Source organism: Copadichromis virginalis, linkage group LG14 (genome assembly GCF_057382275.1).
Source record: "Copadichromis virginalis isolate Kocher_CV1m ecotype Utaka linkage group LG14, C_Virginalis_male_GT1.1, whole genome shotgun sequence".
Classification (NCBI taxonomy): Eukaryota; Metazoa; Chordata; class Actinopteri; order Cichliformes; family Cichlidae; genus Copadichromis; species Copadichromis virginalis.
In genome coordinates, this window is record NC_140631.1 from 13,039,923 (window position 1) to 13,053,363 (window position 13,441).

At 42.0% G+C, this 13,441-nt stretch overlaps 1 protein-coding gene across 7 annotated transcripts in view; it reads right to left on the minus strand.

Annotated features, from left to right (window-relative positions):
- rap1gap2a (RAP1 GTPase activating protein 2a) overlaps positions 1 to 13,441 on the minus strand; it is a 101,798-nt gene that overhangs the window by 16,251 nt on the left and 72,106 nt on the right. For 4 of the 7 annotated variants that reach the window (XM_085479371.1, XM_085479372.1, XM_085479369.1 and 1 more), the window contains 3 exons: positions 8,600 to 8,684; positions 2,491 to 2,526; positions 29 to 61 (listed from right to left, as the gene is read on the minus strand). In XM_085479371.1, coding sequence (XP_085335497.1) covers positions 29 to 61; positions 2,491 to 2,526; positions 8,600 to 8,684 — 154 coding nt within the window. Of the gene's footprint in view, positions 1 to 28; positions 62 to 2,490; positions 2,527 to 4,663; positions 4,860 to 8,599; positions 8,685 to 13,441 lie in introns of those variants that run through there. The other 3 variants (XM_085479366.1, XM_085479368.1, XM_085479370.1) reach the window with 2 other exon arrangements.

Here is a 13,441-nt window from a genome sequence, read left to right on the forward strand (position 1 = left end):
ATATCAACAAGTGTGTATCGAGTCACACCTTCCATTTTTTGGTCTCTTCAGCTTTAGGGACCTTATTAAAGTCCAATCGCAGCATAAGAGTGGAAAAGCACAAGAGGTCAAAAAAGAATTTAAAAAAATACAAGTTCAGTTTATTTGTGCAATGTTCCAAAAGGGTGCAGAAACATTCTTGTTTTCAGACTTCAGACTGTCTCATCTGCTGACAGGTGAAAACAGAGTGAGTCATACGTGCTAATATACTCTCTTGCAAACACAAACACACACACATGCACGAGCGCACACAGGTAATACAGTCACTTAGTCATCCCCTCTCTGAATCCAGCTTCCACACACTAAGTGTTCCTTTCTTCACTTGTTATTATCATTTGTTGGAACACAGAAACGCTGAGGCGCAGGCCGAAGCCTTTTTTTTCATAGTATGCAGCGCAGTGCAAATATATGCAGCTACGAAAAGCCAATCTAGTACACACAGTAAATTGGCCAATTATGCTACAGGCCCAGTGGAACAGCTCATCTACATGACTGAGAATAAGAGTGAGGAAATAAATGCATGTGTGCAGATTCACAGCTCTTAGCATACACACCACCACCACGCCACCGCCATCGCTTATACTGCCACCAATCATACCAAGAGTCAGGCAGAATTCATTTGAAGAGTGCAAATGCAACCCCGACACACACACACATACAAGTGTTTGCACACACTTCTAAGTCTAATCTGTAGTGGTTTATGTCTGTCTGAGTGCATACTGATGGAGCAGCTGTTGCAGTCAGCAGGGAGTCAGTGTCAACAGTACGACACTGATCAGAAAGAGTCTTCAGAGGCTTCGATTTTTGGTCATACAGAAAAGCCAAAGGCAGAGGAAGCAGAGAGAGGGGTGAAAATTGGTGAAGCTGACAAAAGAACAGGAAAGGAGGGAGTGGACCGGAGATGGGGAGCAAAAAAAAAGAAAAAAGTGACCTTCATCATCAGGAACACACTTTGAAAGCCTGATTCCAAACGTTCAGAGCCCAGACGAGAAGGTCAATGCAAGCTGAGCTTCAGCAAAGACCGACGAGCTGCCAGTTTCACTCTGCATACGTGTGTGACTCTTTGATCATCAGGCTGCTTAGGGGGTCGTCATCCTCTAGTTACACTTTCTAAATAACTCCAGTGATGTCCTCAATCAGGTTCTCCCTCACGCTGACTTACCATCTCACACCTTGTCTCCTCTTAGCTATTTCTGTTTACTTCTATTCTAAACACAGATGCTATTTTACATTGTTTTTGACTCAGTCTCTTACACGATGCTGTGTTTCTCTAACTGTAAATAGACCACACGGCAGTCTTACTTGCTGTTACTGATACTGTAAAGAATATTTTCAACAGTGGATCAATTCGTATGTGGTACAGTGAATAATACTCACTGCAATAATCAGAAAAGGCTGCGCACATGAGACTGACCTAAAATGAACTACAGAGGCCGACAAGTCAGTCAATGCTCATTGAGTTTTTGAGCGCCAGTAGAGTCCCACAGTGTGGGGGAATATCATATTTCAGGCTTTGGATGCAAAGAATTGTTTGTTTTGGTCTTTTTAAAGGATTCGTTGACAATAGAAGGAAAAAAATAAACACAAATCATCAGCAGTCTCAAAGAAAGTTTAAAAGAAACAAATGGAAATGTTATAATTTTGTTGGAGGGAGCTTTTCTGGTATTTAATATGGTGCATTCAGGGGTCACTGGATAAAACTGGCATTCCTTAACTTTCAGCTGCAGGTCAGTTCACACCTCTTGGATCCTGAGCGAAGAAAGTCTAATGACTTAAAAGTATGGGGCTTTCTATTTTTAACCTATTAACGGTTCCCAGTATGACCACCTAATAATTCACGTCTTGGACATCTAATAATAAACCCGCATGAGCAATTATCTCTGTCTGAATCTTCCTATGGTCATATGCTCCCTTTTTGGTATGTTTTCTTTCCTACCTTACTTCTCTTCCTCCTCACCCTTTTTAACCCCCCTCGCCCAACCCCATCTGTCGTCAGACAACTCAAAGCCTGCACCCTTAGGGCCCTGTGGAGGGCACAAAGTGGTCGAACACACAGAGAGAGACAGCCTTTGTTCAGAACAAAAATAAAATCAATGTATTCCACACAGAGAAGGAGAAAATAGTCATGCCAGTCCAGATCTTTGTGTGGATGTTCACTGCCGCCTGCATGCCTATTATCCAATCTAAGACACACGCAGCGCTGACTTTCAGTGATTAAATCATCAGCGTGAGCCCTATTCAAGTATATGTTAAAGCTGATTTTGGTCAAAGAAAAACAAGGTGATAGGAGGAACCTTTTTATGGCAAAAAAAACCTCTCTACTATAGCTCAGTAGTGCTGGCTGAAGATAGGGAAAGAATGGAGGAAATAGAGATACTGAAATAAGGAAATGATAGAGGGACAGCAGCAGAGAAGGAAATGGCATTCAGAGGAATGAAAATTTCGTCATACCTGCATCTTTTCCAGCATGTCGAAGAACTCTGCAGACTGGAACAGAGACAGAAATAGATTACAAAGTATCTAAAACAAGCTGAAAGAGAGTTAAACTCTGACTGTCAGAGGGCGACAAGCTACTGACACCATTTAGCCGGCAGCAGTTCAATCATCGCCCTTTGGCTGGCTTCAATTTACACCTCACACAAGTGTTTTGACACTCAATGCTCAACCTAAACGTCTGCATTTAAAGCCCTCACACTGATAACATTCATCTGCAAGAGTAGATTGTGCCGCTCCCTCCCCTCCACGGGATCAGCTCTGCAGCGTCACAGAGGGCTGGGTCAGTCTTTCACACCCACACGCGCTCACACACTGATAAAAAACCACTTCCTCAAAGAGCAACACATACTACATAACACACAAACCAGCTTCCTTAAGTGCATTCACACACACACACACACACACACACACACACACCGCCCTGTTCCCACGGGGTCTCCGCCTTGCCACATTAACAAGCTGCAAGGGTGATAATGGCCTTATGCTCAGATTTTGACACATATATAGCGTGCAAAGCAATGCATGGACAGTTTTAGGTAACAAGTGTGTGTGAGCGCATCAGTGCTTTGACTCACATCACAGGAGATACTGATCTCTGACCCCAAATTAACCTTGCCATTAAAAAAAACTGGTTTAAACACAGACAGAAGTTGAGCGCCTCTCATCATCAACTCTATAACTGCAGTGTTGTGCTTCCTTTTTAAACTGCTTCTGCAAAAACAAACAAAGTCGTGTAATGCCTACTTTAATTATATTTGACAGCTAGAGTCATGCTGGCACATGTGAAGGAGTTTTTGCTACATTGAGCAGTGCCCAGGGCAGCTAATAAGACACGCTGTAGCAGATCACCTTTGCAGCGTCCCAATGGGCTCTTGGGAGTGCAGACAGCATGTTGAGCCTCCAATGGTGTCCAGACAAGTCCAAAGACAAGGAAGCCATATCTGCCTTTCTGTTCCACTGTCAGTCTAAAACATATCTCTACATGCCTACTTCCCTTTTCTCACCGTTGCTCTCTAATCTCAGTGTGTCATTCTCCTAATCTGTCCCCTATACTCTCTTATTACTCAGTCATTTCCTCTTTTCTTTTATTAGCCTTTTTCTCTCTTAGTTTTTCTTGCCTTTTCTCTCCTGCTCGCACTCGTTCACTCTTTCTGTGTTAGCCCGGTGACATCTGGATATCTTATTTCCCATGGCAACCTGTGGAGGCTGCCACGATCAGCCTGTCAGTCTGCCTGACTGACTCAATGACTGGCAGACTCACTGGTAGCTAGAATTCACACATACTCACGCTAATCATGAACACAACCACCCAGACACTGACAGAAATGATGACAAAGCACAAAAAAAGTAAACAGGAACTGAACTTGCTCACATTCTTCTTCTGCTTTCTCTCATAAATATATTTTTATTCTTTTCCAAATATCAGAACATTACATCTGCAGCATTTGCATGGCATTTCTATTTGAATAGTCATTAATTAGATGCACAGCCTTTTTGGGTGAAGGGATGGACCGAAACTAAAAGCCCTGACCTCTCAGCTATCAGGTGTACATGAAATCCAACCGTTGAGAGTTGAGAACGCGTTGTTAACCCCCTCCCCAAAAAAAACCCTCTCAGCATTGCTCGGCTTTGTCACACTTGTGGCCCAATGGCACGCAGCTGAACTGACACGCATGTGTAAATGTGATATTTTAGCTCTCTGGTTGCAAAATGTTGCACACGTGGGTGTAAAGCAGCTATTAAGAAGGCACAAAACTGTAGAAAGTTTAAGAGGGTGCAGAGGATGCCGCTACCTCACTCATAACACTAAGCGCCTCTGCGGTTGTTTCTCCTGCAGTGACTTGAGGACCTGAAGTTTGACTCGATGTGACATACGCCTATTTCTGAAGTCACAATATAAACAAATATTAGCTGCAAGACGAGGTAACTGATTAACTTAGCGGCAATAACAGTAAAGTTTGAACACATGTCTGATAGCTTCAGTTAAAGTTCACTTGCTTGATAAGTTGGTATGAGTAGAAACTTACTAACCTACATTCATTCATCATAAACTTGCGCGCCAAGTTGAAAAAACTCCCCATTACACATCAAACTGCTGGGACTTGCATGGTAACCAGTGCAGACTTACCTTGAGAAGGGCAACCAAAACATTTGAGTCTTTAAGTGTCCCTGCCTTCCTCTTATTCTTACCCTTCCTTCTACATTTTAGAAGAGCTCTTTCCTCTCCCACACATTTATAATGTCTGTTTTGCCTTCAAACATGGCCACTAAAGCTTAAACAGGAAAATCAAGTAAGGCAGCAAACTGAATTGTTTGTCAAAGCAAAACAGGTCATGCCCTTGTTTATGTGTCTGACACACACACACACACACACACACACACACACACACACACACACACACACACGCTTAGCCTTACCCTAAACCTAACAATAACACAATTGTAAATCTGACACTAAAACCTTATTTTGAGCCTCAAAAATGCCTTAAAACTTGTATGGACAGGCATTTTGTCCTTATAAGACTGTTGGTCCTCACAAGTATAGTGACATGCCAATTTTCTGTCCTCTCAAAGATGCCTAAACAAGTACATACACACACACACACTGTAAGTCATCCAAGGTATTGCCAAGTTTGGTGTTGCTCTCTTTGAAGACTGTTGACTATCAGCATCCATACAGATTATTAATGTCACAAAAGGAAGTACCTGAATAAAGTATTGTACAAATACAAACATTAGATCACCTGTAAGGAAGAAATTCCAGGCACAAACTATACAGTCTCTGTTTTAGCATACACTCCCTAAGCCAGTCTACTGCTGTACAATGGTGTGGATAAATTAGAGTTAAACCACCAAATACATAACTACTTAGTATGCTAACTTATAAATTGATCATGGGCCACTTTGTTAGGTATACCTGTTCAACTTCTTGTTCAGAGCATTCTCATTCCCGACGCGTAACATGCCGACAATTTGTCACATCCCGAGGCGTCCCAGGGGCGAAAGGTAACCTGCCGTGTCCCTATGATATGCGCCTGATTGTGGATGGAATCCAATAGAATGACGCTCCCGGCGGTAACACACGCTCCAGCAGTGTATTCCAGTCCTAACCCTAACCCTAACCTTTACTACAACCTTAATCGTGTTAGATAGTGTTTTGCAAAGCAATTCATGAGGAGAAACTAAATAAATGTACATGTGTAGATTCAGTCCAAATGGTTCTCACGATTCCTCCTGTTTCCGAATGCGTAACATAGGAATGTGTTGGGTGGCCGAAAGCGTAACTTCCCGGCTATTTGTCACATAGGGTAATATGTTACGCTTTGGGAGTGAGAACGTTTTGTCTTGTTATAGCAAATATCTAATCGGCCAACGAGATGGCAGCAACCACATGCACTTAGGCATGTATTTGTGGTCAAAATGGCCTGCTTAAGTTCAAACTGAGCATCAGACGGAGAAAGAAAGGTAATGGTTGTTGGTGCCAGACAGGCTGATCTGGGTATTTCAGAAAATGCTGATCTGCTGGGATTTTCCCACACAACCATCTCTGGGGTTTACAGAGAATGGTATGAAAAAAGAGAAAATACCAAGTGAGCGGTGGTTCTCTGGATGAAAATGCCTTGTTAACGTCAGAGTTCAGAGCAGAATGGGTCCGACTGCTTTCAGCTGATAGGAAAGCAAGAAAAACTCAGATAACCACTTGTTCCTTGGCATACTCTGGTCTCCTTAGCTCCAGCATGGTTTGAACACAACAGCCTGTCTGAGCATTGTTGCTGACCACAGTGTGCCCATGTTTTGATGGCTGCTCCAAGCAGGATAAGAGAACATGTCACAAAACTAAAACAAGGAGTTCACTGTTCTCAAACGACCTAGACAGTCACCGAATCTCAATCCACCAGAGCAGCTTTGGGATGTGGTTTAATGGGAGATTCACTTCACGGATGTGCAGCACACCGTTGAATCTGTGCCTCCACGGTTTAAGGGAGTTCAGAAGTCAAAAAGAATGGCAAGGTTTACCTAATGAAGTGGCTGGTGTGCATGTATGTCAGAATAATATTATATTTACAGATGATCAAGAAGGGGTTATTTGTTTATAACATTCAGCATTTTGGATCTGAATTTCAAAATACTCACATCACACACGTTATATAAGCTTGTGAGTGGCTTTTGACTGTAAAGCAGCAGAAATGGAAATACTCAACAAACCAGAAGTACCTCCGATTTGCACTTAAACGCATCACTTGAGCAAACACAGTTTTCCCGCCGCTGCTGCCTTAACACGTTTGCTCGTGAGCTGTCCTCTGACGCCTATAACCTTAAACGCTTTTCCTAACCACGTAAAGAGCTTCTTACGAGAGCACCTATCTAACAATTAAAAAACAAAAATGGATAAAAGCAGGATTAGCGCCGACACGGTGCTGACAAAACGGATTTTATCAACATGTGCTTTGCGATCTGAGAAAGGAGACAAATGTTTCTACATAAAAGGCACGGATTTGCCGTAAACTGCAATTATAAAAAATTATATGTTTCATACGTTCACTGCCAGTGTGACTGATGATGAGTATCTCGCCATTAGGCCACTCTAGCTCACAGCAAAATTGGAGGCTGCTGTTTGATAATTACAAGAAATCAGCCACACATCAAGAAGGTAATTGATGCCTTCTGTCTTGAGTTATATTTCTTCCATAATTTCTCTCACATATGATTCCTCTGAGAGCATAATTCAGTTCAATCGTTCCTCTCTCACCGTGGACAAACTCCCATTCAGAGGACTCAGTAATGATGGCTTGCTTTGAGGTTGCTATCCTGACCAGGAGCCATCAGCTACTTCCTCACCATGCTAATCTCCCTCCATACAGAATGTATTCTTTCTTTTTGTCATGCTGAAGGAAAAAGAAAGAAAGATCTTCAGCTTTAGTGTGAGAGTAGTGCAGAGAGAGTGTCTGACAACATCATACCTCACACCACATGAGTCAGTGTAACAGCACCTGAGGAAGATGATCATCTACAAGATCTGTAGTTTAGCTACGTTCTCATATTTTTGTTTTTCACTTTGGTTCCCACTGTGGTCCCAGTGGGGTCCCACTGTAGTAGACCATGATTCAATTTACATCACAATTCATTTTTAACAACAAAACGTTTTATCTGCAAAAGGAAGCTCAAAACAATGACAAGCATGGAAGAAAAGTGAGATCAGGTCCTCGAAAACCGCTTCGTGCTGTCATATACGGAAATTTCCAAGTGCCAGTCAAAGTAACAGGAGCCAAGGTAAAGTGCACACTCAAATGAATAGACATTTCCTTTTACTGGATGTCTTGTAGAACGCATCCTTCACTTTCCTGTAAAATTTCGAGACAAAATATAAAGCCAAGATTTAGCGGCACAGATGAGCATTCATTGTATCTCAGGCTCTTATTCCGCTTGCCTCCAGACGTAATCCCTTTTTTTAATGGCAAGCAGACATTGGAAAAAGAAGGATTACAGTACTCCACGCCTGGAGGAACCGTCACAGCAAAATGGGCATGCGACTGAGTTCACACAATGACATCAGCATGTTTGTGTTCTCTGAGAGCAATAATAGATATAATATATAATAATAGATATAAATAATGAACCTGATTTGAATCTTTAAAAAATTATAGGTTTTAATTTGTGGCATAGATAGCAGATGTTGTAAAAGCATAATAGCCTGTATTCGCCTGACATTTAGCCAGGACAACGGTAGGAAAACTGCTATTTTCATCTGCAATAATTTGCAAGAGAGAGCCAGAATCAGCTGAGCCATGAGCTGATGGGGACTGGCACTGAGATCAGCTGATTTGCCAGGATTGTAGCTTCGCTTGGCTTTGGCCTGCCCGAACTAACACCGTGCTTTATTTACGTCCACAAATATGTTCTCTTGAACTTTTGTGACAGTGGTGTTTGTCACTGTCTCTGAATTGCATGCTTGTTAAAGGGATTTCACACCGAGGACAATCGCAGTCAGCTGATTTAACACATGTAGACAAATATCATATCCCACCATTAGCAAACATGCGTAGGTGTGTCTAGCTGCTCATACCTTCATGCTGGGCGGTGCAGTGCGGGGTGGTGATGGGGGACATTCTCCCAAAGGGACGTTGGAGATGTTCAGCAGCTCCTGTTTCCTGGAGAGAAGAAGAAAAAACGAAGAATAAATACTAAATCTTTTTTGTTTTTCTGGAACACATTTAAAGGTGTTTCTGCTGTTTAAACACCGTCCACCATGATATAATAGTAGTAATAAACAATTTTCAAGCTAAACTCTTTGAAATACGCAATATTTCAAAGTTCTCTGTCACACAGAACCTGAAAAAAAAAGTCATCTGGGGCTGGAAGACTACGTGATGATTCATGTGTTTCTGTGTATCACACGAGCACACATTAATGATCCCAGACGTTCAAGACTGAGCTGTCACTGATGGACAGCTGGAGGATTAGCAGCAGCTTCAGTCGTGACGGTTTGAGATGAACATCTCTCATGTTGAATTTAAGATCAAGATCAAGTTGGTGGTGTAGCGGTGAGCATAGCCGCTTTCCACACAGTTCGATTTCTACCTCTATTTCCTCTGGAGAGAGATTAGAGTCCAAAAAAGACAATGGAACACAATAAATGCATATGTCTAGTTTTTTTTTTTAACGTGAAATGACTATGCCCCCTCCCTTTTGTTCGTTAGATGGAGCTATCGTAGCTCCTCCATCCTTTCATGCAGCAGTGTCAAGTGGTCATGTAATGGAGAAATAGTCCTACTCCTTTCTTTTCTGTAGTTAAACCAGCAGTGCACCTTGATGTTGGCAGATGACACACATTTTTTTATGAGGCTCACATTACAAAAAAAAAAGAAAAGATGCAAAATCACAGCCACATCTCCATTAGCCATATTTTGGGACACACCCAGACATAGCCCTACTTGTTCTTCAGGACACATGAAAAGCCCAATTCTTTCCACAGGCACGGTGATCACACAACGCAGCGCTGTGTTCACCCTGCGTATGTAGTATGTTAGCTTACAGTCGGCAGATGATGTGTGAATGTCAGTCGTAAGGAAATACAGACTGGAGGAGTTTATAAGGACTTAAAAAAAAACAACCACCCATCATTTTCTTAGACATTGTTCATTGTTCTCTCTCTTTGTTCTCTTTACCCTAGAGCAGGGAAGGACACTGTTGCCTTTTTCCCCCACTGACCTGTGAAAAGGAAAAGCTTGTCCAGACTAAGGTCTCTGTGTAAACCCCTGCTGTGTGTCTCTACAGCACAGTGGCACCTATCTTTCTGTCCCTTACATTTACACCTGTGCGCAGGGATGGAGGGAATTTGTGTCCGCAAGAAAAGCAGGGAAAGATGTGAAGCTGTTGTCCTTGCAGCCTGGGCTGTGTCTTTGAGGCAATAAAACTGTGATTGCATCACATCAGATAGCTACCGCCCAGGAAGGGAGAGGACACATTGGGACAGCAGAAAGAAGGAAGCAAAGAAATAAATTATGAAGGTCATAGAGAATATCTGTGCGTGGGACAACGTGTGAATAGAAAGTTTGGATGAAAATGTGGCGTGTCATACTCTAGGAAGGCGCTATTAAAATCAGCCTCTATGAAAACAGAATAACACACAGTTGTTCAGCAGACTCCTTAGAGGAGAGCTCCACCCTATAAGCTAGACCTAATACCAGCAATAGAGGTGTGAAGGTCAGAGTTTGTGAATGAAAGTCTGGATAATACATTAAAATTACATCTCACCACATAATAGCTTGCTTGTTATTTTTAGGAACGTTGGCTTCCTGACAAATCATCAAAGTGAGGGTCAGCCTGCGACCACAAAGTGCCCATCAAGGAGGTATCATTTAGTAATTTCCTCCAGTGGTAGATATGTATCGTGTTGTTATGACAACACCTCCTATCTGCACTCACTGCGAACGGGTGAACCTTGTCTTTGATCTCCCTTTCTGTTTAAGTTCATTAGAGCCAATTAAAGTTAATTAAATTAAGGTGGATTATGTATGTTAACACTAGTGGCTCAGAGAAGGAAATATGAGAAGGAATCGTGTGTGCATGGAGGCAGGGGGAGAGGAGGCGGCACTGGACGCGTCAGTGATGACTTTATATTGTAAAGAGGTGAGTGAAGAAGACACACTCAGTGCATCATGGGAAGTGCCAGGAGCCTATGCCTAGTGTAACTAAAGGAGGATTCATGGTCACTCGATCCAGCCCTAACAATATGCTCTATCAAAAAGGAAAGGTTTAGGCCTAATCTTAAAAGTAGAGAGGTTGTCTGTCTCCTTCAACTGGGAGCTGGTTCTTGATCAGTGCACTGCCCTCTAGTGGTCATTTTTTGCGGCTCCTATAAAACTATATTTAGATATGTTAAAGAGTTTCGGAGATATGAGTTCACTTCTTGCCTGAGAAAGTGAATGCGTTAATAAAATGATAAGGCTAGGTATGAGAATTCCCCTTCCTAGCCTAATATGCCAGATGATACGTACAATTTAAAACTGATATTTGGAGTCTTTGAACTTGACTTGATTCAACAAATATAAAAGTTTAACATTTGGTCCAAGAGACAGATATAAAGCCTGGTGAAAAGAACTGAGGTCCTCATAGTCCCCAGTCAATGTGGCTTTTTATACAGTTCTGTGGGCTGCCACAGACTCCAGTGGCACTGGAAGAAATTACAAAATGATAAAAATGGAGATATATAAGAAAAGGAAGCATTATGCATTGGCACCAGTTATCAGCTGTCAAGTCTGCTCCGGAGCCTCTGACTTTGTCATGAGGGAGACAGTAAAACTGAAACTTTTATTTAACATGTAATCTTGTAATCTTTATCAAGCCATGGATGGAAATCTGAAAGAAGAATCTTTGAGATTTCTAGTTATTCCTTCAGAAACTAGGGCACTTTTTAAAGGCCCTGGTAGGTTTTGGAAATATTGCTGTGTATTCAACTTTGTGACTCAGATGCAAAGATAAACACAAGATGAGAATTCTGGGAATAGGCACTTTTTTAATTAACAAGAACTGTGGTCAAAGAAAAACTAAATACCTGAATAATTGTCTGGTAAGAAAAAGAAAGAGTAAAAACTACAGTGTGGTTAAAAAAACAAAATGCGGGCCTGTCACAAGGCTTTGCAAGCAGTATTGCTTAGAATGTGAATTTTCTTTGCATAGGTTTGCATGTGCAGCTGTGCTTCTTCCTCGCACCGTCTAAAATATACATGTTGGATTAAATGGCGGTTCTAAATCGGCAGCGTGACAGTGTGTGGTCTCTTTGTGTTAGCCTTGTGAAAGACCGCTGACCTGCTTTGGTGTATCTCACCTTTCACCCTGTATCAGCTAGGACAGGTTCCTGCCTATCACTTGGATAAACGTTTAAGGAAAGGGAAACAACATTATCAAGTAAGCACACAGGCTGTTATAGGTGAGATCACAGGGTCAAATTGCATTCATTCCTCTGGCTCTGAGCTAGCATGGATAATGTGCAGCATTCATTTCTGAGTGAGCAAATGGGCAGTGACTGCCACACTGTTAGATTCTTTTAATACTGCTGGGGAGGAACAGCTGTGTGGGTCTGTGAGGTCTGGGTACTCTTCCAAGAACTGGATAGTCACATGTGAAATAGCCATTCATCTATCCACAACAATAAAGTGGTTGTTTAAACTGCAAAACAAAAAAAAGGTGATTGTTGGATGAATTAGGTGCACTGTAACTTAACTCGGCCCTCTGTCACCTGGAGCTAAGATTAAGAGGTTGTAAACTCGCAAAGAAAAATAGGACATGCTGTGCTCTACATTTACATCAAAACTAGTACAAGCTGTACCATTCTTGTACAGCAGTGCGTGCCTATAATCCTTCTTGGATTTAGCTGGTGCTAATTATGGCTAATTCAACAGTAATTACATCTACACAGTCATCATGTTTATCTAATGACGATGTCAGTGACGCGTGCATGTGTGTGTGTGTGTGTGCATGTGTGTGTGTTTGTGACAGAGGCTGAATGAAAGGCCCATAAAAGAAAAAAGGCTTTAATACATCTCCGTTATTGATTAAACCCTCGAGATTAGATTTGGAAAGCGGGTCAACGGGAGAGCTATCCAGGACACAAAAGAGTGTTTGGGGAACAAAAAAAAGGGGGGACAACATCTTTACATGACTGACTGATCCTAGTAAGGAGATAAGGAAATGAAAAGAGGAAATCAGGATGATGGAGAGAGCTGAGATGATAAAAATAAAGAACAGCGGACAGACACAGAAGGACCGGGAAGAGGGTGAAGTGCAGGTCTCTGGTATGGAGCCCTCTCCCAAGGGCTCATGAATCTGTACTGTTTCCAGTTGGTCTTAATATTTGTTAGGAAACCTGATAAGGAGCCTGATCTTCGTGCTGATTGGACAATTACATGACTGATGGTTCGTGTAATGGGGTTAATACAACTGTAATTGGACACAAAAAAGGAAGAAAGATGGTTGATTATAGAGGGGGGGGGGGGGGGGGGCAGGGTACACAAGAATCCATCAACCATGTATATTGGAGTAGGCCTAACCCTGTAATAAGGAATTACACCACACAGCACAATCTGCTGCAATGTCACATATTAGACCTGGCAGCTCCAGCCCTGATCAGTACTTATGTTGGCTGATATTGACAGGTGACATACAGACAACGTGATTCCTTTTGACTCATATACTCTGTAGTTAAGTAAGGAAGTCATGAATGGATCCTAAAGAAGCCATGATGGTATTTTATGAATGGAGCCTAGAATTTAGATTTGCAAACAAGTGTAGCCTTGAAAAAGGGTGCATGTATGGATGAAAACTCTTACGTTTTCCATTGTGTGTTTAATCTAGTTTCCCATATTAGCTGTCCCAAAAGTCTACTCCACATATAGATTTAAGAAAT